A 24,068-nucleotide genomic window follows, 5' to 3' on the forward strand; every position below is an offset into this window, starting at 1 on the left:
GAGAGTAGGAGCAACAAGAGCTCCATGGATGACAGCAAGCTCATAGCCAGCGGCGATGAAGATCCCACCCACCGGATGAGCTGATGATCTTACCCCCGTTCAGGCAAGTTTCAGCATGTGAAATCACTAGATGTAATGCCCCTAGCATTCTCCAGTCCAATATATGTTTTGTGAATTTTGGGGTATTTTCTTATGAAGCTTCTCTTGGGTAGCAATATCTTTTATCTTGCACTGAACTGAAAAATGAAAAAAAAAAAACATGCTTAGTTTACATGCTGTACTGTCCATGGCACTGAAACTTGGTTTGATTCTAATCAGTATTTAGCATTCTAGGTGATTCTGGTTATAAACTATCTTGCTGAATCGTGCACTTCTGGTCACACATATATGTTGTTGGAACATACAGTGTGCATGTACGATGCTGAAAACAATCAGTTTTGGTCACATAAATGCTATTGGAACATGCAATGCTTGCTCACATTTTATGCTGTTTGAACATACATTGCACATATGTTGCCAAAAATAATTTGTTTGGTCACGCAAATGCCTACTGGAACATGCACTATTCTGAGTGGTAGTACTACATGCTTCCTTTGATTAGGAGGTGCAACTAGCTATTCCAGTAACAGTTCTTTACATAATATGTCTATCAGAAATTCATAATGACACTATCCGTATGAACCTCTGAAGGTTATTGTTTCGCAATTTTATTGATTAATTAACTTCTTTTTGTATATGCATGTTGATATGATACCTTTCTGGTGGTGTGAATATATATATATATATATATATATATATATATATATATATATATATATATATATATATATATATATATATTGCAGAACCAATATAATTGAGCCCATGGACAAAGAGGAGTGGGGGAGGGGGGATGGAGGTGCTCACTTGCTAATGATTGGCCATTTTTTTAGTTTCAGAAAATGAATAACTAGTTGGGCAAATGAATGGTCCACAAGGTTGCGGTCTCCTGTCTATATCAGGATCATCCATTGGCCCTATTCATCAGAGGTGTCTTTGTATACCGGAATCATCCATTGAGCTAATTCTGTACTTCGTTATTGCATATGTTTTATGGCATGATACAATGTTAGTTCTTCCAGCATATTTTTAGCTTGACGTAGTGATTTGGTGTATTTGCAAGAAGACTGTAATCTAGTTCCTTGGTTTGATTATTAGTCTAGTTATAGACCATATGATTTTTTAAATTGAAAATATCTACATATTATTTTATGTTTGCCAACAGACATATGAAAATTTTCTGCTGCTTCTTATGGCCTTAATTACACTGCAAATTTTATTTACAAAGACATGATGCCTTTTTATACAAATTATGTACACAAGATTGTGAGGGAAAAATTTATAATACATCAATATATGTATTGACTCAGTTATACATCAATACTCAAATTATTGTACACTATAGCAACTAGTCTTCTGTCTAGCTCTGAATATAAATGGATAACTAAGTCAGTTAAAGCCTTCAGCCGGCTGTGATAGTCGACCTCAATTTCACGATTTAGGATAAAAAAAGCAAAACATAATTTTTTCGAGACCTGACCCGTCACTGCTCATCCGCCTTCGACCAGGCACTGCTCACTGATTTTTTTTTTTATCACGTGAGTTCCAGGACTCGAACTCACGCCCTCACCTCAGAAGTTCCACGTGCGTGACCTCTCTAACCATCTCAACTCTCATTCGTTCTTGAGTATAATAACAAAATTGATCCTTTTGACCTCTTCTAATCAAATATTTGAATGACTATTTGGACATCTAAATGATTTTAAATGAAAAAGGTTATCAACTACAAATTTGTAGATATCGTTGAGTTCTACAATGTTCATATAAATTTTATTTTTATCCGACTACGTATGAAAAAGTTATGAATTTTTTAAGATGAGCTGTTATCAACCACGGCTGAAACATTGTTAAGATTATTTGGGTATTTAAATGATCTAAAATTAAAAAGTTTTCAACTATAAAGTTATAACTCTCGTCGATGGCTACAATTTTCACATAAAATTTTTCTTCATCCAACTTCGTATAAAAAAAATTATGAATTTGTTAAGATAATCTATCATCTATTATCATTGTCTGCTTGTCACACGAGTCGGCAATGATACGTATTATCACTACCGGATCATAACATGAACCGATGATAACTATCACTGTTGATTTGTGACTAGAACCGGCAATGATAGTTTACATATCATTGCCGATCGATGCCTTCACTCGATAGTAAAATATCACTGTCAGCTTAAGCCTTCAATCGGCATATAAAACCATATTAACTTATTCTCTCCTTACGATTTTTGAATCGACAGTGATGCACCATCATTACTAACTCATTAGGTACGAATAGTGATGAGTCAATAAATACTCCATCTGATTGCAAATGTAGGTTGTTTTAGCCTCCTCAATTATTCTCTAAATATAAGTCATTCTCGAACTTCTATGCATTTTTTTCTCTCTTGTTCCCGTCTTGTCATTGTTTAATAAATACTACTACTCTCACAAATGAATGAGTTATCTTTTCCAATGCAGAATAAATGAATGGCAATAGAGTCATTTGATCTACTTTTTTAATCCTTGTGCACAAGTCTAAAACGACTTATATTTGCAATCGGAGGGAGTATAACAGGTTCTGTAGAAGTATTTTTTGGGCGTCTCAGTGCCGGCACGCGGACTAACTTAATCATTCTGTCCGTGATTGGTCGGCCATCTCTAGCTTCTAGCTAGGGTGGGCACCACACTAGCCAACAAGTGCGTGCATGCATGATCTGCCGTAGCGGTGGATCCAGGATTTAGCGATTGGGTATTCAGTATTAAAAAAATGTTCAATCCAAAATACGAGAAGTCCATAGTAGCGTAAATTTTAAAGTATAAATTGTTTATAGTAGAGAAGTTTCAACTAATTAAGAGAAATTATAAAATGCTTAAAAAAATTATAATTTAACTTTGTGTTCCTTCATGGCTTGGAAACGTTTAATGATGTCATTATTCTTAACTTATTAGAAAAAATCACATTCAACTGCTGACTGCCGAACTGGACAGTCACAACATGTAGATCATGAACTCCTGATGCTTGTTGCTGTGGTATGAAAGGTGGGCTCTTTCTAGTTAATAGACCGAGTGGAGGATGGATAGTAGCTTGAGCTCACAATTTACTGGATGATCTGATAGATTGAAGCAGCAAACAAGTAAGTTAACCTAATTAGAGATATATATATACACGTAGTATAGCTATTATATATTCAATTTTTTTGAAAAAAGTTAGGTATTCATACCCATGCATCATGGTGCGTCCGCCACTCTGCCGCTCGAGCTGTCGCAGTGTCACTTGCATGCCCCGCAGATTAGGCTAGCCTGAGGCCTGAGCTGGTCAGATCGTCGATCACCGTGATGCGCCGTACCCTGCAGCCACCGTCACCCTTGGTGGAGCCGGTTTTCGAGAGTTTCTTCTTTGCTTTTGAGGCCCCGCGATTCGGGAGCTGGGACAGCACACGGGGCTGATCACGTATGCAGCTGTCTATCTATCTACTACATGCAAGTGGAAGTGGTCCATGAATGGTCCGGATGCACTGCACCTCACCCCTCGTGTCGTCTCGCAAGGGGGACGGAGGCGACGGAACCTCCTCCCATCCCCGTTACCTCACCCCGCTCGGTTGCCGCCGCCATCGTAGGCCAAAGTACCTAGATCTTATATCGGATCGGATCATCATGACGTTTTAATATCATGTACTCCTTGGAGCATCGCTTTGGAGTTTCTACCCGTATTGCTCGTACTGTTGGACCTCGCTTGAAGGGAATATGTTTAACTGAAGCTCAAGGATTCTTTGGTTGGGTCGTTGGCTGTGCTAGATGCCTAGATGGTCGCTCTGTGACTATTTGATAATTGTGTTTAGTTGTGTGTAGCTTTAGGGACCGATCATCGGAAGCTTTGCTAGGTTGTGGATGTTTGGCTCGCTAGCCAACACTGCAGCAACAATACCCAGGTTATGCATCAATCATCAGTTCATGTGTGATTTTACACTGCCGGCCCGAGCGACACAGTTGGTGCTGGCTGGTTGGATTGCAATCTAATTGCTGACGAGCAGTGGGAGAGAAGAAAAGCTTGCATGGGTCATGGGTGTTCATATGTGGCATTTGACGAGGGCTAATGAAATCCATTATGCTGCTCGATCTGTAACCAAATTGTGGCAGTACGTGCACTGCTCTACAGATAGCTACTGTTGTGTGTTCTTCATCATGATCTGTATGTCCTGACGATTCCTTTATGATCTTCGTTATCTACTGAAAAAGAAACCCAAATGATCGATGTCCCATCTTCTTCTAGTCGATCTCTTTTTTCCCGATGACTTTTTCCTGATGTCCTTGTGCGCGCTAGTTGAATTGCAATCTAGCTGCTGCCTCAGTGGACGGAACCTGATCTGAGTTTGGTGCTCTCATTATCTCCACCCACCGAAATGTTTCCCCGTCGCCTCCTCAATCGGGAGGGGAAATAAAAAGAGCTTCCTCATCTAGATTCCTGAACAGTAGCACCACTGTGCTTCTTTTGACTGGTGAGGAGGAGGACATCTGTATTATATTTTTAGAAATTTTACGGTGGTCCAAAATTAATATGAGCCATCTATTTTTAGAGTCTAACGGTCCAGATTAACCATCCAGATTAACCAGGATACTACTCATTTCTCACCAGTAGTATAGGTAGTATATGTGAGTAGTATGGTAGTATTAGGGTTATTTTTGGAAGAAAAATATATGGTATGAAAGTAATATTTCATTACCATTTTAATATTTTAATCTGTATTTGGCATGAGAGTTCATTTGCTACCCATCAGCTAGGGTTAGTGATCCAATATTTGCGACGTCGATCTTTCTATTAGCAAAAGCATGATGGGTAATTTTAACAAAATTATCATAATTACAAAAATATTCAATTACGTGGATCGTCAGATTAGATTTATACTACCTCCTACCTCTAGGTAGTATGGACCACCATAAAAGAGCTCTATATTTTTTCGAAATAGACATCACCGTGCGCTTTTTTTCTTTTCTTTTTTTGAGGAACCATTAACCAACCTTCCGCTAGATCCGATTTTTAATTTTTTTTTTCTGATTTTGAAAAAAAATTGAGCCCATTTTGATAATTTACATATCTAAATTTCTATTATTGTTGGATGGACGACAAGAACATATCACCCCCTTCACGGGCGGTAGGTATCGTGGCATGGCGGCGTTTATTCAACGGGATGTACGGATTTATAAATTTTTAAAATGAGTGCATATTTTTCTAATTTTTTTAAAAAATATCTCTACTACTTAAAAAATATGTAATAATTCTTGCATCAGGCAGGACGTCCTATCTTCAGTCCTGCAAACTACCCCTAAACTTCGCATAAATTACCTACCTCATGCCACTCAATCTCTACTACTTTGCTCGCATGTCTTCCGCTCTCAGAAATTCCGCTCCCGCGTTTCGCATCTGCCTTGCGAGCCCGCCTGACCAGCGCGCTACGTGCCATGCACGTCAATCGGCTCCTGCAGCTCCTAGATGACACCCGCATGTAAGCGGGCCCAATGACTAGTAAATAAAAAAATCGCTAGATCGAAGGGGAAAACATGGGCCAAGAGGCACTGGCCCAGATACAATAGCTAGCTTTTATAGCCAAGTCCATAATCATACTGAGGACGGTCTGTTCTCAAGCCAGGACCAGGAGCCCAACGGTTTTAGCCGCTTCCGCCGGCCGCCGTCCCGCGCGCCACGCGAAAAGCCGCGCATGCTCCAGCCCACCTCGCTCGACGGCTCCACCGCCCACCGCGCGTTGTCGGGATAGATCATTATCGTCCGTCGGTGAGGAACCCCACCGCGTCGACGTCGTCGTGTACCCGTGTCACGCGGCTCGGGCTTGTTCGGCACCGCGGGGGGGCATGCATGCGTGCGCGCGCCCGCCGACCTGCGGAACCAAAGCTTCTTCCTGTTCCACTCTTCAAGGGCTTCCGCGTCGTCGCCTTGCCTCTCGTGTGCTCGAACATCAGTGCGCCGTGCACGTACTGGATGAGGCAGGCTATAGCAGTGCGCTACAGCCACTGAAATCATCTGGTGATCTGATGTGCTTTACTGCAGCGAGTCCCCTTTTTGTTTGGATTTATTTATTCGCAAAGAGCCTGCATGCTCTGATGGCTGTATTACTGAACCAACCATTCAAATCGACTCTACCAGAGTACACTGGTTGTGGAGTGCACGAATCTATCTCCAATACCGAGGGCATAGCCAGAGTTACCTGGCAGGCTGGCACCAGCCTCTCTCTAGAATTTAGTAGAGTATCATACTCTTACGGTCTGAGCCAACAATGAGCAACAAACACTTCACAGTTTGCTTCTGGTTCTGAATTCCAAACCACTTCACGAGCACCGGGCGGGCACCTATCAACGATTGCTTGCAAGGCTCCCTGCAAGGTGCTTGTCCCGACTCTTGCTACTACTGGCCCCCTCTGCTTTCCTGAATCCCGATCTGCAGCTCTTGCTCAGTTGCTCGTGTTGTTTACTACTCCAGTTCGTTACCCAATGTAGGGTAGCACTCTGCTCTACGTACGACGAAACAAAGATTGATATGTGCAAACAACTTTCACACCACCATTGCTTGCGAGCTCCACACTGAATATATGCAAGATTTTCAGAAGTAGGTATGACGAAAGGGAAGTTTCCCCTGTGCCCTGAGGGCGACCGTGTCTGGTGCCTTAAGTTTCAAGTGAAAGCATGTCTCAAGGATTGCATCGGATGTATGTAATGTTACCAACCCTGAAGCAAAATTCTCACCCGCTCGCTGATCCAGTGGCCAGGTGCAGACTGCCGTTTCAGGCTTGCAGCTGCTCCCTGGTGAAGCAGGAAGCATGTCCTGCTGTTCATCACTGGCAGCAAGCTCGAGTCCTAGGTTCACTGCTTAACAGTTAAGGTTTGCATCTACTTTTAAAAAAGACAGTTAAGGGTTGCATCAAAAGCATAGAACAGAAGGCAGATATGGCTAATTTGTTCATGTGGATCTACCCCGACTTGTTTAGGAAAAAACTTCACAAGTACAAAAGATAGGGAGACAGAGCACCGACTAGATTAATAGACTGTTGGAGCAAAAGAGAGAGATCCTAACAAGATCTGTTTCTTCTCTCCTTTTTGTTTCTTTCCTCATTCTCCCTTGCAGAGATGGACAAAGGCAAATAGGGAGTCTGTTTTATCTGATTAGGAGGAAGTCATGTTGAGCGAAGTTCATCATGAATTCATGATAATAATGGAATATGATTATGGCCTCACGGGACTTCCTAATCAGTATTAAAGTGATTTTTCGCACCAATATCTTTACAGATTGAAGCCCAGAAACATAGGGTAATGATCTCGACAGAACGCCACCCACGATTGACTGATGATGTGTTCAGGATCAGCAACAACAATCTTTGCTGGGTGATTGTTACTTTTAGAAGGAACAGGAAGCATAAGAGAAAAAATAAATCAGCAGCTGACGATAAAGGTGTTTGTAGAGAATCATAATACTCCACTGATATCCATATTCCTTTCTAGATATAGAATAAAGTTTTGTCACAATGCTGAGGATGTTACAGCGTGTTGATCTGTCAGAACTGTGTCAGTGATTCCTTCTCCACTGATACAAGATTAATTCTCTGACAGTCAGATGATCGCCGGCGGCGGCGTCTCCCAGACGTCGAACACGTTCTCCTCGTTGTGCAGGGCGAAGAGGCGGTCGCCGCCAATGGAGAAGTCGCATATGGCGCCGCCGTTGCTGCCCCGCAACGTTGACGTCAGCACATGGTCGGGGCCGCTGAACACCGATATGGCGTCATTCGTCGACGCGAAAAGCTGGCCGCCGTGCGCGGCGAGCTTTGGGTAGCACGTCTCCTCGCTGCGCGCCTTCGTCTTCCCGCTCATCGTCAGCTTGCTCCGCGATCTCCACCGCACGCCGGCGGCGTTGCAACGGAGGTCAAGAAACCCGAGGTCGTCGTACTGGTTGATCACGCAGACTGACCTGCCGTCCTCCGTTACGACGGCGTGGACCACGTGCTTGTCCTCGAGCGACGCTGGCGTGCCGACGTCGGACCACGACCAGACGACGCTCTTGTCCCGGAAGTCGAGCAGGCTGAGGAAAGAGGAGTCGGTCCTTGGAAACATCGTGGCCACCATGAGCGTGCTGGTGCCGTCTAGCCACTGGAGCTTGTCGGCGTCGCCAAGTGCGCAGCCCGGCGGTTCGTAGAAGAAGTCGGCCTGCTCGCCGGTGGCGCCGTCCCAGACACCGATGCCGTACTCGTTGAACCGGCCCTTGCAGCTCGCGAAGATGTTGGATCGTCCGTCGAAGGCCAGTGCGCCGGCGGTGAAGGATCTGACCTGGCGATCGTGCGCGACGCGGAAACGGTGGCGCAGACCGGCTGTGAGCGCGGAGAAGGCGGCCACACCGCCGTCGCCCCTGCCGGGCCGCTCCCGGGCGGCGACGAGGAGCGTGGCCGCGTCCAGGTAGGCCGCGTCGTTGATCGGCGCGTGGTCGAGGTAGACCGGGCGGCGCTCCTCGAGCATCCAATTGTACACGCGCACGGCGCCGCCGTGCGCCACGCAGCAGCCGCCGTCGGGCGCGGCGCGGACGGCCGTGCCGTCCCCCGGCGCGCGGCCGGGCACGGACGCGGACAGGTGCAGGCGGTCGCCGTCGAACTCCCCCAGGCGTGCGGCGCGGACGCGGTCGAGGAGGCCGTAGTAGAGCGCCTCGCGGTAGAGCATCGCCTCGGGGACGCCAGGCGGCACATGGAGGCCGCCCGTGCGGAGCAGGTCGAGCATCACGGCGAAGCAGGCCGGGTCGCGATCGATGAAGTACTCGGCCGCGCCGCTCCCCGCGGCGTAGCCTCCGTTCCAGGACGCGTCCAGCATGGCGCCGAGCATGGTGTCCCTCCCCGCGCTGGCGAGCGTGGCGGCCGTCGTCTCGAACACCTGCCCGCCAACATTCAGCCGCACGCGCCCGCGGCCCGTGGCTGGCGTGCACATGGCCAAGCACAAGCCGCAAGCGTCACAGGTTATAATTCGCCATCGGCTGGACCATGCGTCAGGCAGGAGGCGGACGTGTTTTTGCGCGCGGTGCACGGCTGTTTTCTTGGGTATTGGGGTGAGGCGGGAGGGACCCTGGTCGGGAAGTTGGCGTATATAACGAACGGGACGGCCGCTTTGGGGGGCGGAGAAAAGGAGGCGCGGCAGGTCGGTCAGGTTCAGGTGCGCGACTGAAGTGACCGAGGATCCAATCGTCCCACGCGAGACGTCACCCCACCCGGCACCCGCGGCTGTTGTTTCGTTGACGCGAGACGGGTTTGGGGCTCCTGTGGTGGTGGGGTGGGGTAGGTCGGCGCGAGGAGTGGGATCGGGTTGTGCGCGCGAGTGCGCGACGGCGTTTCCTTCTCGAGTGCGGTGCGTGGAACGCAAATTTCTGCGCTCGCGAAAGCGTGCGTACCAGTAGTGGATTAGAAAGTTCTGCAGGTGGGTTGGGTCGAGGCGTCGCGTCGTACGCTGTAAAGCTGGCAGGTTTTAGTTTTCACCTCCGTGTTAGATCTTTAGTTTGTAATCTAAATAAAATAATTTAAGTTTTTATTTTTAGATTAAAATAGAAATAAAATAGCTTATTCAAATACTCTCATTATATACCTAGCACTACCTTTATAAGGACTCCTTTATTATGCAAGAATTTCAAAGAAATCGCATAAATTTTTTGTAGAAATCAGTTCACTTTCGTAGAAAAAATACAGTATTCGAGGAAAACAAAATCCCGCATTCTAAAAAGTCTGTCAAACGAGTCCTAAAAGCATGTGCTCTTCCTTTAAAAAAAAGCATCTGCTCTCGTACTTCGTTGTGGTGGAGATCCCGAACCACTCTCGAGCACCACGACACTAGGACTAGCTCACTGGCTCCAAAAGCAACGACTGCAACTGCGTACAGCCGTACAGTATAACTGAATGGTCGTAACCTAGACAACTTCCCAGCAGCAGGTAGGACACCTTTTTAGGACGTTGGATTGAACTTAAAGAGCGGAAAATCAAAAGCAACGAGGCTGGATCGCGTAGGCATGTAGAGCAATTATATGCTACTGACGGGGTTCAGAACTCGAGTTCACAATCCTACGAAGAAAGAAGTAATCACGCTACGTTAGCTTAATCGTCACCATCCTTATCTTTAGATAGAAAAATACTTTTCAAAAAATGACACTGCAATGTACTCGTAGCTTGAGTTCTTCAAGCCATATGACCAAAGATTCATTATGGTTTTCAGCCTCACCTCTGTGAAGCGACACGAGTAAATCACATTCGAAAATGATCAGAAAGGAAGAATAAAAATCGAAGATATGGTAAATGTGAATGAGAGCTTCACTCTCAATAATGTAGTTTTGGTAGAGCATCTGAGATACAACATTCTCTTTGTATCTCAATTGTTGGATGAGGACTTGGAAGTGCGTTTCAAACGCGATACTTCTTGACTTCTTGATTCTTCTAGCACTTTGATTTGCAAGATTTCTTGAGTTGAGAGAGTTTTTGAAGTTAATTTTTCTGAGTCTCTTGGTTCTTCTCATTGCTTGACCACTCAACCTTCTTCTGAGCTTTGTATGTGGCATAGGAGACTAAGGCACATAAGTTTTGATTTGCTTACTTGTTTGAGTGCCCTAGACTTGAACTGAGGATTGCTTAAGTTCAAGTTTGAGAAGAATCTTATTTGTGCTCCTTGTCAGCATGGCAAGATAGTTATTGCCTCCCACCTACCAGTCAATCTGGTGATAACTGAATGACCGGAAGAACTTCCCACCCTCTAGTTAATCCGGTGATGATTGAACAACCGGGAGAACTTCTCCATATGGACACTGTTGGTCCTTTTTTAGTTTGTTCGGCGGGTAAGAAATGCCATGTTCTTATCATTATTGATGACTTCTCTCACTACTCTTGGGTCTTTTTTCTTGTGAGCAAGGATGAAGTGTTCTCACACTTACAGAGTTTAGCTTTAATATTGTTCAAGGAACTCTCTGGTGCATCCAGTGTTCACGTTTTCTGTAGGATGTGCTCTGAGTTAAAAAAAATTATTTTGTGCTAACTTGGAGATGTTTTGGAGTGTGGAGAAATATGTTTGCTTGATTCAAGGTGTGCAGGTGACGTATGCAATTTGGCGATAGCGGCGGGTGATCAGGGCTAAGCAGGTGTTTTGTGCCGGACGATCAAGTAGAGTCAGACGGAGTCAAGGGTGATTCTAGTTGTATACACGAAGGTCAATGAAACGAAGTATGAAGATTGCGTGTTGATAAAGTCAAACGATGGGGATATCGGTGCAACTAACAAGGCGGCCCAAGAGATCGGGAGCGGGAGATACTTGTTGGCGATCAAGATCGCAAGACGGATGATATGCGTCATCATCGGAGCGCTTACTTTAGATGGAAGTAAGTGACGGCTAGTCACGCTTTGAGAAACGTGCTAGGTTCCACGGTTTATCCTCAAAATAGGGGGAGGACTGCAGGAGTACGTGGCACCATCGTGAAACTTGCATCGAGGTGAAGCTAAGTCGTAAATGCGTCGCGGCCGTCCGATGAATGAAGAAGAAAATAGACTAAAATGTTTTTGATGATAGGTAGAAGTGTACTATAAAGATGAGTATTTTAGGAAAAAGCTAAGAAATTTGAGGGTCAAGTTTCCTAGTCCTATAAATAGAGGGATAAGACTATGAAAGAGGATGAACCAACCATTTAAGCCCCTTTTGCTACCCATATGAGAGCATTGTGATAGAGTTTTAGTGTAGAGAAGTATGAGTGCTTAGACTATGTAATAGTTGAGAGTTTTGAGAGATAAATTTTTATAATCCACCTAAAATAGGGATTAACTATTTAAGTATATTTTGTTTTATATGCTTGAATTACTCTCCTTCTAGTTTCCCTCTCTTAATTTACTTGTCTTGTGTGTAAGTTTTTACTTTCCAGTTTTAATTTTTGTTTTTGTTTTTAGGCTAAAATTTTAGTATCTTGTGAGTTCATTCTTTTTGTTAGTAGATGCATAACATTCACATACACACGCTTATATGATATGGTCTTGAATTCTCTTATCTCTATATAATTAATTTGTAGAGTTTTGTTGCTCGGTGTTCATATTTTCTTGTTTCTTTGGTAGTTGTGATCTTTCGAGTGTTAAGATATATAGATTGATCTTTAATGAAACATATGATTTATATACCATCTATGGAGTCGTGTTATCTCGATTTTTTCTTGTTAAAACTTCTTTTGATTTTTACTTGCGCTTGAGTTTTGATATGCATTAAGTGATCTAAATAGTAGAAGACCATCGATTTTGAAAAAAAAATATTAAGACGTCTATTCACCCTCATCTAATCGTCGATCTCATTCTTAACCCTGACTTGTTGGCTTCGCTGACCTTTGACAGAACTTTGACAGAACTTGCCTACAATCTTGCAGGTTGAACAAGTTTTAACCTGACTTCTTGGCTTCGCTGACCAAAGTAACAAAATCCCTAGGAGAATTCGAGCGCTAGAGGGATGATTGTGCTTTTAGCTGACCACCTGTACGTTACGCTATCGAATTGGTCATTCAGATATGTTTGGAATTGTTGAACTGGTTGCTATCCCTGTGTTGTGACGTAATGCGACATGCGGTGACCAAGTCGGGTTTTTTCTTTCGTTTTGAGAAGGACCAGGTCGATATCAGTTGATCGTTGCTGATTGACCGGGTTACAAGGAAAAGAATAAAGAGCAGTACAATGGGGCTGGTGTAGACTGCAGAATATTCTTCCTCCGCTTGCATTTGTACTAGAGTATATGTTAAAGGAACCGTTTAGCTGGCAAATATATAAAGGGCCTGCATATTCTCATTCCACCGGCAGAGGAAAGCGAAAGGCGATCAGTAGCATCATCCACAATGCAAAGCTTGCTCGGTTGTTTTCCGGATCATCCTGGATTCCTGGGGCTTCTGTTGCGGCAGCGATCACCGATCAAGTGGTTCAGCAGACAGGCAACCCCGAGCGTCTCCAGTTCTGCAGAAAATGCCTGGATCATGGATAGTCAGCATTCGCTTTCAGTACAGGCACAAAAATCATTCGCTTTCAGAAAACCTACATGTCAGGATGAAAACGGTACGAATGTTTCTCATCTGTATGTCTGACTAAAGGCTCGTGAATCAAACATAGGATGCAATAATAGATATTCGGTACTACCTGTGTCGGACTCCGGATAAAAAAAAAATATAGATGACTAAGTATCTATCAAAATATCTGAATATTAGGTGTTACGAAAAATTATATTTTGATTTCACTTAAAAATATGATAATATATAGTTAAATTATCGTACATTTATAGATAGACAATACTGAGTGTTCTTGTTTTCATATCTCAGCAGTCAGTTTCTATGTGCTCACTTTGATTACACACATATTATTTAATGTGCTATGAGGTGATACAAATAAAATAAAATAAAAAATCATCTATCTGACTAACCGAAAGCTTACAACACTGTCCGCTCTGACTAAAAAAAAAATATGGTAGGATACATAATGAAAAATAATAATTATCCAATACTATCTGTATCCGACTCTGACTCCAAGAAAAAATATAAAATATGATACAAGATAAGCTATATTCGATTACACCCCATCTATAACTTTCCTTCACAATAAAGGTTGCAGACAGACACAACTTAATCAAATCAATTCTGGAGTCTTATATACTTGCATTTGATGAGAGCAGGGCTCGTCCTCTCCAACACAAATATAAGTAGTCCCACTAATCTTTATTCCCCATCGAACATAGGTTGCCTTTCCCCTGCTACAGGAAAAAGCAACCAAAAGGTGACTTTCACTCCCGACGTTGATTTTGCTTCCCCCCCCCCCCCTCCGTCAGCCTTTCCGGCATCAGAGAGAGTAGGGAATGAATGGATATGCGCCCAGAGACAAGGGTATTGGTCTAGGTTTGTCTAGGTTACTGTTCCCAGGGGCTTTGTTGATGCGAAGGTCACTTAGGGTTAGGTTTCCTAGCGGCGACGGTGAGGTGGTGGCACTGTTATTGCCTGAGAATAAGTCCCTTTGGTCTCTTCCCCGCCTCGGCGGTGCTCATTCCAGTGCTGGGACAGGCTGTGAGGGTGGAGTCTGTTGATTCCGTAGGTTGTTTAAGAGTTCTGTGTTGTCCAGTGCTTCGGCTAGAGGTGGTGGCAATGGTGGCGTGGTGTGCTGTATGTGGAGGAGTGGCTATAGGGAGTGCAATGGCTCGACGAGTGGATCTAGTCTTCTTCATTGTCGTCTTTGGGTAGTGCGATCAGATCCATAACCAGGTGATAAGCACGAGGTGCATCTCGGCGATGGAAGTTCACAGGTTCTTGGTTCTCATCTTCAGTGGTGGAACACTATTGTGGCTCACTTGAAAGTCTTTGTGCGATGGTGCTTCTTCTAGCCCTGGTTCACTGTCTGGCATTTTTTTTCTCCTCCGGCATGTGCATCAACAACGAGAAAGTCTGAGGATACGAGACGGCTTCAGGAAGAACTAAAGTCCTCAAGGGTTTATCTATAATTTATTCTCTTTCTAGGGTCCTCTTTGCAAGTTGGCTAGGACAACTCTCCGCTTCACATTTTATTTACTGTTTAATACAAATGAGTACTAATTTATAAAAAAAAACACAAATGTAAGTAGATGAAATATTGACATTTCAATAACACCGCAGATGGAAATAGCCAAGATCCAGAGGCAAACTGCAAAATATCGTCAGAGCAGTTAGTAAACATGCAGCAAAGAAACAAAAGGGAAAACAAGGTTGCTCTAACTTCAGGAATCTAAAAATAGTCTGTAGTGAAATGTTGGGAAACCAAAATGCTCATTGGGTGCACCGGCGAGGACAAAATGATCATTCAACTTGCCCACCATCTTGTACGAAGGTACATCTGCTACAAAATGCACTGTTCAAATGGACTATATAAATAGAACATTAGTAAGCATGGGAACTTTTACGCTAGAAGCTTTGCACCGTGCATCTGACCACAATGAACAGAAGTTACGCCTACCATTACAATTATAGCAAATGTTGCTACGACTCCTAACTACTACATGCCCAAACAGATGACAATTCGAAAGGCAACCGAACCAAGGGTTACAACTCATACATGATGCAGTGCTAACACCTTTCAGACTACGGAGTGAATCTAGGGAGGGAAACCATTTACAAGAGAGCTCATAGGTGGTTGATTTAAGCCTTTCTTCTGCGCTTCTTTCCTGTAGAAGCAATCCCTGGTGCCTCCTGCTCTATTTCGGCTGTCTTGCCTTCTTTCTCCTTCCGCTTCTCTTTGTCGGCCTCATTATCTGCAGGAGTACCAGCATGTTTTGGTTTACGACCCGGTCTGGCTTTTCCTTCAGTGGATTTGCTTTCATCTTTTAAATCCTTGGCTCTACTGGTAGCCTCCTTTGGTTTGTTCGCACTTTTGTCACCACCATCTTTAGGCAATTCATCCTTTGTCTTCTCAGTTGATCGAGTGGCTTTGTCCTTGGAGCTCTTCTCAACTTCCATTTTAACGTCACTGCCAGTTTTATCCGTTTCTTTGACATCCCTGCTTGCAGTTTTAACCTTTGAGCTTGGAGTTGCAGAGCTGTTGTTACTAGGGACAGGTGTCCCGTTGCTGGAACGCACACCTTTTGGACGCCCCCTTTTCTTTGGAAGATCCCCTCCATCACTGCCATCATGCAGAAAATAGTAGTATCAGAAAAGCTGTAGGCTCAAAGTCAACATGGCTTCTATCAATTGCTTACCTTTTAGGTGTTTCTGTATTGCCTTCCTTCAGAGAATCTCCTTTTCTTTTTCTGCCTCGTGGCCTGTGAAACAAACAGTAACACAAATTAAACAAACAATACCTCTTTGGGCCAGTAGGGTCGAGTCAAGCATGAGATATTATTAACAAGTTTGGAATTTGGGTAGCTGGGCAGTTATAAGGTATCAGCCGGCCTAAGGGGTTTGCTGGTTTGCGCAAACTGGCTAGAAGGAACATTTCCCTTGAAATAAAGAATTAAAGAGAAAAATTCGAGACATGTATCATCAACAGCAAACCTCAACACACTGAAAGCACGAGATTGCACTGCTTGCACCATAACCCAAAGTTTGCCTACTAAGGAGATCTGGTTATGTGTGTAAACCATATTGACATATAACGACTGAAACAGTGACCCTATTCTCCTTTTTTCCCAAGTAATTAATGACCGTATTCTTATTAGAGCTAGCCAATTCAAGCACACTTGGTGCATGCTGGTTCTTAATACAATATGGAAACCTGGTTCTACTGCCTACTGATGCGAATCAAATATTTCTATAACTGTAACTACCGGCAAAAATAAAACTACCATTTCAACGTGGCAGATGCAAAAATAGTACAATGATGATTTTGCTTACGTGTCTGGTGCCACAGCAGTTCCTTTTTCCTGCCAGTGAAAAAGAAAATGAGAAACAAGGAAACAAAACAGAATAATAATATCATACGGTAAAATGTGCATACCTCACTGATGAATTCCCACTTTTCATCCCTGAGCAGTAGTACCTCTACATCCCCATCGTCATATGCAACCTACGCTCCAAAAATTGAAAGAGCCATGATGAGAAGAAACACAGGAATTGAATAAAAATATTTTAATCAACATTAGTTTTTCATGTAAGCCATATAGCCAGTGCAGGAAGATAAATAGTATACAAAAGATACACCTTATGCCTTTTAGAAACATAATCAAATGAGTCAACGACGCCATTGTAGAACCTGCAAAAGACAAAAAAGAAAGGCTTAAAAAAATCTGAAAAAAAATACAAATAGTAAGCCAACAAGACGTACAGAGCAAAGGCATGCCACATCAATAATGAGCTAGATATATTTAGTTTAAACTGCAAACAGGACTTTGCTAAATCCAAATGAGGAATATTCATTTCTAAAAATTAGAAACCACCAGAAAGGAAATTGAAGCACCGATACTGCAGATTTAGAGCCATACAAAAATAACAAGGCACAATAATAAATAAGTAAAAAAGAAATGGGTTGACAAATATCATGTGACGTCATATCTATTATAATTGCTTCATTTCCATACCTCAATGGAAAACAATGTAACAATGGCCAATGCTTTCACAATTAAAGAAAGAGAGTAACCATCTCAATGAGATCCAACAATTCAGAATATCTAATGTTCATTATACTTACATCTTATCGTCTGGCCACCAAACTTTAATTCTTGTACCCACAAGGGTTCCATCAAGGCCTTTGTTTTTTCTCGAACGAGGAGGCTGCCAAGAGGAACTTAAGAATCAGATCAAATTACTGTAACAAATACAAAAACAAAAAACAGAACAGAACTATAAGAAATGGTGATAAAGTGTGAAAAATAAGGTGACACAAACACAAAAAAACGATGTATGCACATTTGTACTGCTCAGACTAGATTGTTCAATTAATAATAACATAGATATACAGCCCATGGAAGACTTACTAGTTATCTGCTTGAAAATTCTTGACTGAGCAACAGACAAATTGACTAAAAACCTTCAAGCTCAACTATAAGCTTTTACCAATACTGTACAACAGAAAGATTTTTTACTATAGAACACCCAAATAAGTGGATACTAAGAGGTTATTCCCTGGGTCTACCATAAAAATCTAACAAAATCTTCTTTTAAGAAAATTATAACATTCACCCACATAATCTGACATTGTGTTACCATCAAATAAAGTAGTCGGAACATATAAAGGTATAAACATTTTAACTCTTGCGTAACAAATTAAGAAGCACGGAGAATAGAATATCGTAATCTCTACAAGATAGAATGATGTACAAGGACTGCCCTAGGCACATTACATTTCAATTTTAGCTGCTAAATGTCAAGATAAACAAGAGACTGTTTATGTGGAAGTAATAAAATGAATTATGATCACAAATAAGTTTAACAAGGATACTGTCTACATCCATAGTCGAGCACGTATGTCTACCTCTTCAGTCTCTTGTTGTCGCACCCTCTTAGATGTGCTATTCTCCGCACCTGGCCCTTTGGATCTACCCGGCCCCTTGGTCGAAGACTTTGGAGAGACCATTTCCTGTATTGTGGTAAAACAATCAGTAGACCAAATCAGTGTTAAGAAAAATTAAAATTAAATACAATGTTTACTAAATTCAAGTTGCAATGCATATGAATTGCTCATTGTTCATCTAACTGAACCTCTAGGTTTGAACTCCAGCAAAACTAGAATCAAACCATCAACTGAACAGACAGGAGTAACAGCTATATGATGATAGAGTAACAAAGTTTACACTTTACAAATAACTGAATATTCTAAATGCAGGTAATTGTATTAGACTATGAGTAGACAATAATTGTCTACCTGCCAACAGTAAACTCACAAATATGTAGCCAAATACATGAAAAAAGAAATCCCAACATAAATTACAATAAAGGACTTCATAATGTAGCCTAGCAGACATCAGGACCAATGTTTCTCACATTAGCGTACAACTAACTGCTAAAAGCAGACAATGTTAATAATTGAACACAATACATGGTGGTGTCAAGAGAATCACCTTTAGGCTCAAATCCTTGGCAGTACCTTCCTTGGAGAGAGTTTCATCCTTCTGTTGTTTTGAACTGCTCTTTTGATGCTTCTTAGATGATTCTCCTTCACCAGCCTTTTTTACAGAAGACTTGACATCATCCTTAGCTGATCGTTTTGTTGACTTCCCTGCTGACTCAGTAGCATCCTCGACCTTTTTCAAATCCAAACTTGAAGGTTGGTTCTTTCCAGCAGCCTTCTTTTCTAATGACTTTGCAGCAGGAGGTCGACCTCGTTTTGGTTTAATAGGGGTAGTATCAGCAGGCCTTGATGTATCATCAGATGCTCCATTGACTGCCTCTCCAGATGCTACAAAAGTTTCTTTTTTAATATCAGCATTAGAATGTGCAGTTGCTTCAGATGTTTCTGAGAGATTGAGCTTAAGATTTTTGTCTGAATCAAGGGCAGACGACTTCTTGGGCTTTGCAGCAATGGATTCTGCACCTTCATTGTTGTCAGATTTCAACTGATCAGCATCTACTGTGTTCTCAGCATAGCAAGATTGTTCAAGCTTCTCTTTTGTGGAAGGTAGTCCTTGATTAGACTCACCATTATCAGCTGGAGTTGCACCACTGCCAATAGCAGTACCCGGAGTACCATTCATTGAAGTACCATCTTGTTCAGGATGGCTAACATCTTGATCCACCTTTGAAGATTCCTGCGAAATAATATACATGCTGGTGTACTATCAACCATTTCCGTAAATAGAGAAGATGCAGAGCATACCTGAGGCAACTCATCAGAAATAGTCCTTTCAGAAAGTTTGCCATCATCCACCTGAACATTAAGAAATAAAGAGTAGAGGCATATGAATAAATAAAACACCTCTGCGGTAAATATTTTTTTAAGTATTCAGACACCAGGTTTTACCATGAATTATCTAAGATACTAGACAAGGATTCCCACTCCACCAATTGAAAGAGGTTAAAGTCATTTTACAGGCTAAAACAAATCAGACTTTCATCTTCTAAGTTGTCCATTTTAATCTAGTGAAGTGAACATTTGCGCATTACATCCACCTCAAACAAAACAATAAAATTAAATTAAAACAAGATTGTATATTCTAGCATCAGTAAAAATGATGTAACAGTCTTTAAGCTAACAACAATGCAAACATCTCCAAATATTAGTTGTTGCATGCTAGTAATTTAACTAACCGTGTCCTTCCCAGACGGGTCAGCATTGTTATCTTCCTTGTCATCTGAACCCCCTTCACAAACTGATGTGACAACTTGGCTGTATTCGTTCAAGGAAGTGCCTTTTAGTAATTGCAGAAAGACTGGCTTTAGTTTTTCACGGCACATGCCTATCACCTTCTCAGCAAGTACAAAGGGTGGTGAAGAAGATTCCTGGGAAATAAAATCAAAATAACTAGATCATGTAAATCCTTTCCTATGGATGTAAATGTATATTGCTGATGTGAAGAAAGTATGGATGAATATGCCTTTTCTTCTTTCCTAACATTCTCGAGCAAACATGATGCAATCTGTGGCTGGACATCCTCACTCTCCTCAATTACCAATTTCATTATTGTTTCCATGCAGGATATGACAGCTTCTGAATGTTCAGAACTGAAATACAAAACAGAAAAGGTTCAGAACTTGTATAACGAATACAGCACATACATCTGAAATCATAATGTATTACCCACCATAAAAGGCGTTAATTATAAATAGAACAAACGTAGTAGCAGAATACAGTTTACCTACGAACAATGTAAATACAATACATTTATCACTATTAAGAATGCAGAGTGTGCATGTGGACCTCCCAGCCAGAGGAATGGAGCATTGACAATTCGTAAAACTGCAATCATTTTAGTATTCGCAGTTTAGCAAGGGCTAGCAAATTTGTATACATAATGCTTAAGTATCTATTGGATATCAAGAGTAGATTAATTCCATGGTTTTAATTTTTTTGTACAGAACAGATATAGCAAATGCTAAAGAGCTATCTGATGTTCTTGTTTCTTAATAAATATTTCGGCTAAGAACTACGTTAGGCAAATGAATTGAAACCTTGAGCATCCAAGATATAGCTTAGCAAAACATATTTTTAGCACATCAGGAAAATCAGCACAGAGAACAAATAGATGAAGCTAAGAAAAATGAAGAGGTTTCTTACGAGACAGTCCTGACGAAGTGATGGAACATATCACGTATTAAATCATCACATTCAAGGTCTAGCATCACCACACAGGACCGGACCTTTGCCACGGTATCAAGAATTGAAGCCCTCCTTCTGAAGAAGGGGCTCTCTATGTCATCAAGATCTTGGAAGGCCCCAACAATTAAAGAGAACACGTCCTGAAACCAAGTAAAAGCATATGTCAGGACACAAAATACAATAGAAAATCATTTTAGTGAGAGGATACACTATACCTTCATTACATCATCGTCGTATGGAGCATCAGGTGCCGTGATTCTAGTGATCTCAGAGATACATGATGCCACAGCAAGTCTGACATTTGGATCAGCATGACCAAACAGCTCTTTCTTGACCAAAGCTTTGGTTGCTGGTCGAATAGCATTAGATGTGCTCTGAGGAGGTGACTGCTCTACTTTAAGTAAACACTCCTCGACTTCCTGCATGACAAACAATCAACTTGACGTCTTGAATCTTGATCCAATCAGAGGAGCAAGCCTAGGCTGGAATGGCAGCTGGCATGATCAAACTCAACATTTACTTGAATGCTAAAAGTACTATCATTCCCAGTAAACTAAAACTGTGGTATATCCCTCCATAACCCAGCAAAGAATACATCACAAAGCACTGAAAATACTTCCAGGCTTCCAGCTTTTGCTAGAAAAATGGGCAACCTTTGGAGCAGCAGAGACTAAATAAGCCTAAAGCTAAACTTTGATCTGATCAGCATCTCAATCCCAGTCACCAATCAATACTCGTTGAGAGGTAAGAACTCAACACCCTCACCTCCCCATAAATACCAAACAGCCAAATCAAAAGTACACAAGCAAAACGACATCCCAGACATGGCGCCCTAACAGAAAGAATCAATATCGACACTCCAGCATAGAAAAATACAGTATAAAGCGCTGAAAATACTTCCTGTTTTGGACAGAGGGAGAAAAGACGAACTTTGGAGCAGCAGAGAATAAATAAGGCTGAAGCTAAACTCCAATCCGATTAGCATCTCAACCTCAACCCAATCAAAATTCTCACCAAGAGGTAAGATACTAAGAGGACAACGGTTAACCTTTCCACTCATACCCAACAGTCAAATCAAAACTACACGAGCAAAGTGACATGTCCCGGAAGCGGAACCCTAACAGAGAAAATCGAAGAAGCGCATCTAGGCTATAATTGCCAGCTGGCATGATAGATTGATAGGTCACAACGTTTTTCCAAATGCTATGAAGTGTAATCGTTCCTAGAAAATTATGTCTTGTTAACTCTGTATATGAACAATCGAACATGGAAAATAATCTATAAAGCACTGAAAATACTTCCTGTTTTTGCTCGAACACAAAACTGAACGAGTTTCAGATCATTAGAGGCTAAAGAATCCTAAAGCTAAACCCCAATCCGATTAACATCTCATCTCCTATCCAATCAAAATCCTCACAAACAGGAGAGACCGAAGCCCCGGCCTTTCCACTAACACCAATATACCTTACAACAAAACCGAACGCGACATGTCCTAGAAGCGCAACCCTAGCAGATACAGAATCAAACAATAAGATAGGAACATGCTCAGAAAGGAGAAGGCCCACATCGAGGAGCTTGAACAGGTCCTCCGCGGCGTCGGGCGGCGCCTGCAGGCGTTTCCCGACCTCCCTGAGCCGGTCCTCGAGCTGCCGCTGCTCCTGCTCCCTGTCGACGGCCCCGTCGTCCGCCATTTTCCGGACAAATCGGCCTCTGCACGCGCGGATCGAAAGCGCTCGTGCGAGATCTGCGGCCGCTAGGGTTTCCCCTCGCGGCGCGGGCGGAGGAAGCGGGCTCGGCGCCCCGGCCGCGTAGGAGGAGGAGAGGGGTTTAGGCGGGGCGTGTGACGCCGGGTGGCGGTGGAGCGGTGGCGAGGGATTTCGTCAGCTGTATTCCCTTCCCAGCCCTCTCTCTCTCTCTCTCTCCTTCCCCGCGACGCGAGCGAGATTTCGGTGCGGGGCTGTTCTGTTCTGGCTTTGGGCTTGTGCTGGGGGCGTGACTGCGTGAGGTGAGGCGGAGGCTTGGAAGAATCGCGGGCAATTTATGGAGAGCGGGCGGGTGGTGGTTTGGACTTTGGACCTACGCACTTCAGCGCGGCCTGCCAAAATTGCACACGCCCCCGAACGGACGCGTCGGATGGCCATGGAATTCTCTTCACCCGAGCGGCCTCGCGTCCGGGGGCGGCCTGGCCCTCCGCGAGGGGCGCCGCCTCACTCCGTGCGATCTCGGCCGTCGCTCGCATGGAGTGGGCGGGCCGATGGCTGCCACGGCGCTCGCTGTGGCCAAAAATGGCAGTTCGGCCAGGGTTTTTGGGTACGCTCTACGTACTTCGCCGAGCGGATCTTGAAGTACCGGTGAGAAAATAAAGGAATTTTGTTTGCCTGGCCAGGGACAGTGGTAGCGCCTTCTGAGATGAAATGGCAGCAGCAGCGTTAGTGATCTATGGGTCGGATATCACAACTGGACATATCATCGATATCGAAGAAGACGAAAGGCAAGACGGATATACTGGTTAGGGAAATGTGTCTAGTTTATTGGATTAGTGAAATCCAACGGTTATGCATTACTCGTTGTGAAAGAAAGTAATGGATGCAATGCCGCGACCATGTGCGAACCGGTAACAAATAAGATACTTGTTGTGCATGAGTAGATATACATTTAATAGTTGTGCTTACTTTGTCGTCATATGCCAATGGCTAAAGCTGCATGCCTTTGCGGGGACGTTCGACCATGGCTTCAACTTTCAAGATCATGAGTAAAAGGAGAGATGTAAGTCTTTCGGATATCTCATGATAAGTTTAGAAATCTATCATCTAGCCGATCCAAATTATCGAAGGCTTAATTTGATGCATCCAAATATCATATATTGTATACGCAGTCCACGTGGAAAGTCGAAAAGATGCTAGTTGTGTTATACCTTACCATGCGATCTTTCATGTTCAATCTTTTTTGCTATATATATATGCACAATGATATGTATTTATAACAGAATAAATTGCTTACAAAACGAGGTGAATATAGAAAACCTTGTCTGTATGTGGGAAGCAATATCATTCAGCCGTTTCATCTTAACGAAACACCGATATATACTAATATTCTTCCTTGTATTTAGTTTCTTTTTCTCTCAAGTGTGAACTTTGTTTTGTGTCTTCAATAACTCTCCACCATAATTTTTTATCCCACGGAGATCTTAGGTGATTCTTCATCCTCCATGCAATCCAACAGGTTAAAGATCCCTATATGAAAAATAAGCACGTT

General features: G+C 42.9%; 2 protein-coding genes across 4 annotated transcripts; both read right to left on the reverse strand.

Annotated features, from left to right (window-relative positions):
• Window positions 1-7,505: 7,505 nt before the first annotated feature.
• Window positions 7,506-9,167, reverse strand: LOC133919282 (BTB/POZ domain-containing protein At2g24240-like). The gene has a single exon (XM_062363634.1). The coding sequence runs from the start codon at window positions 9,052-9,054 to the stop codon at window positions 7,699-7,701; it is 1,356 nt and encodes a 451-aa protein (XP_062219618.1). The 5' UTR covers window positions 9,055-9,167; the 3' UTR covers window positions 7,506-7,698.
• A 5,807-nt stretch (window positions 9,168-14,974) lies between these two features.
• Window positions 14,975-22,826, reverse strand: LOC133919283 (sister chromatid cohesion protein PDS5 homolog C-like). Of its 3 annotated transcripts, none has more exons than XM_062363638.1 (15): window positions 22,379-22,825; window positions 21,029-21,232; window positions 20,772-20,953; window positions 20,092-20,218; window positions 19,805-19,996; window positions 19,374-19,424; window positions 19,197-19,305; window positions 18,619-18,956; window positions 18,033-18,137; window positions 17,250-17,332; window positions 16,763-16,814; window positions 16,560-16,628; window positions 16,457-16,485; window positions 15,823-15,885; window positions 14,975-15,746 (listed from the first exon to the last, which is right to left on the reverse strand). In XM_062363638.1, the coding sequence occupies exons 1-15, from the start codon at window positions 22,502-22,504 to the stop codon at window positions 15,266-15,268; spliced, it is 2,211 nt and encodes a 736-aa protein (XP_062219622.1). In that variant the 5' UTR covers window positions 22,505-22,825; the 3' UTR covers window positions 14,975-15,265. The 3 variants fall into 3 exon arrangements, with proteins under 3 accessions (XP_062219622.1, XP_062219621.1, XP_062219619.1); XM_062363637.1 differs by having other exon boundaries at window positions 18,619-19,091; XM_062363635.1 differs by having other exon boundaries at window positions 18,619-19,305; window positions 22,379-22,826.
• Between the last annotated feature and the right edge of the window lie 1,242 nt (window positions 22,827-24,068).

This window comes from Phragmites australis, chromosome 5 (genome assembly GCF_958298935.1).
Source record: "Phragmites australis chromosome 5, lpPhrAust1.1, whole genome shotgun sequence".
Lineage (NCBI taxonomy): Eukaryota > Viridiplantae > Streptophyta > Magnoliopsida > Poales > Poaceae > Phragmites > Phragmites australis.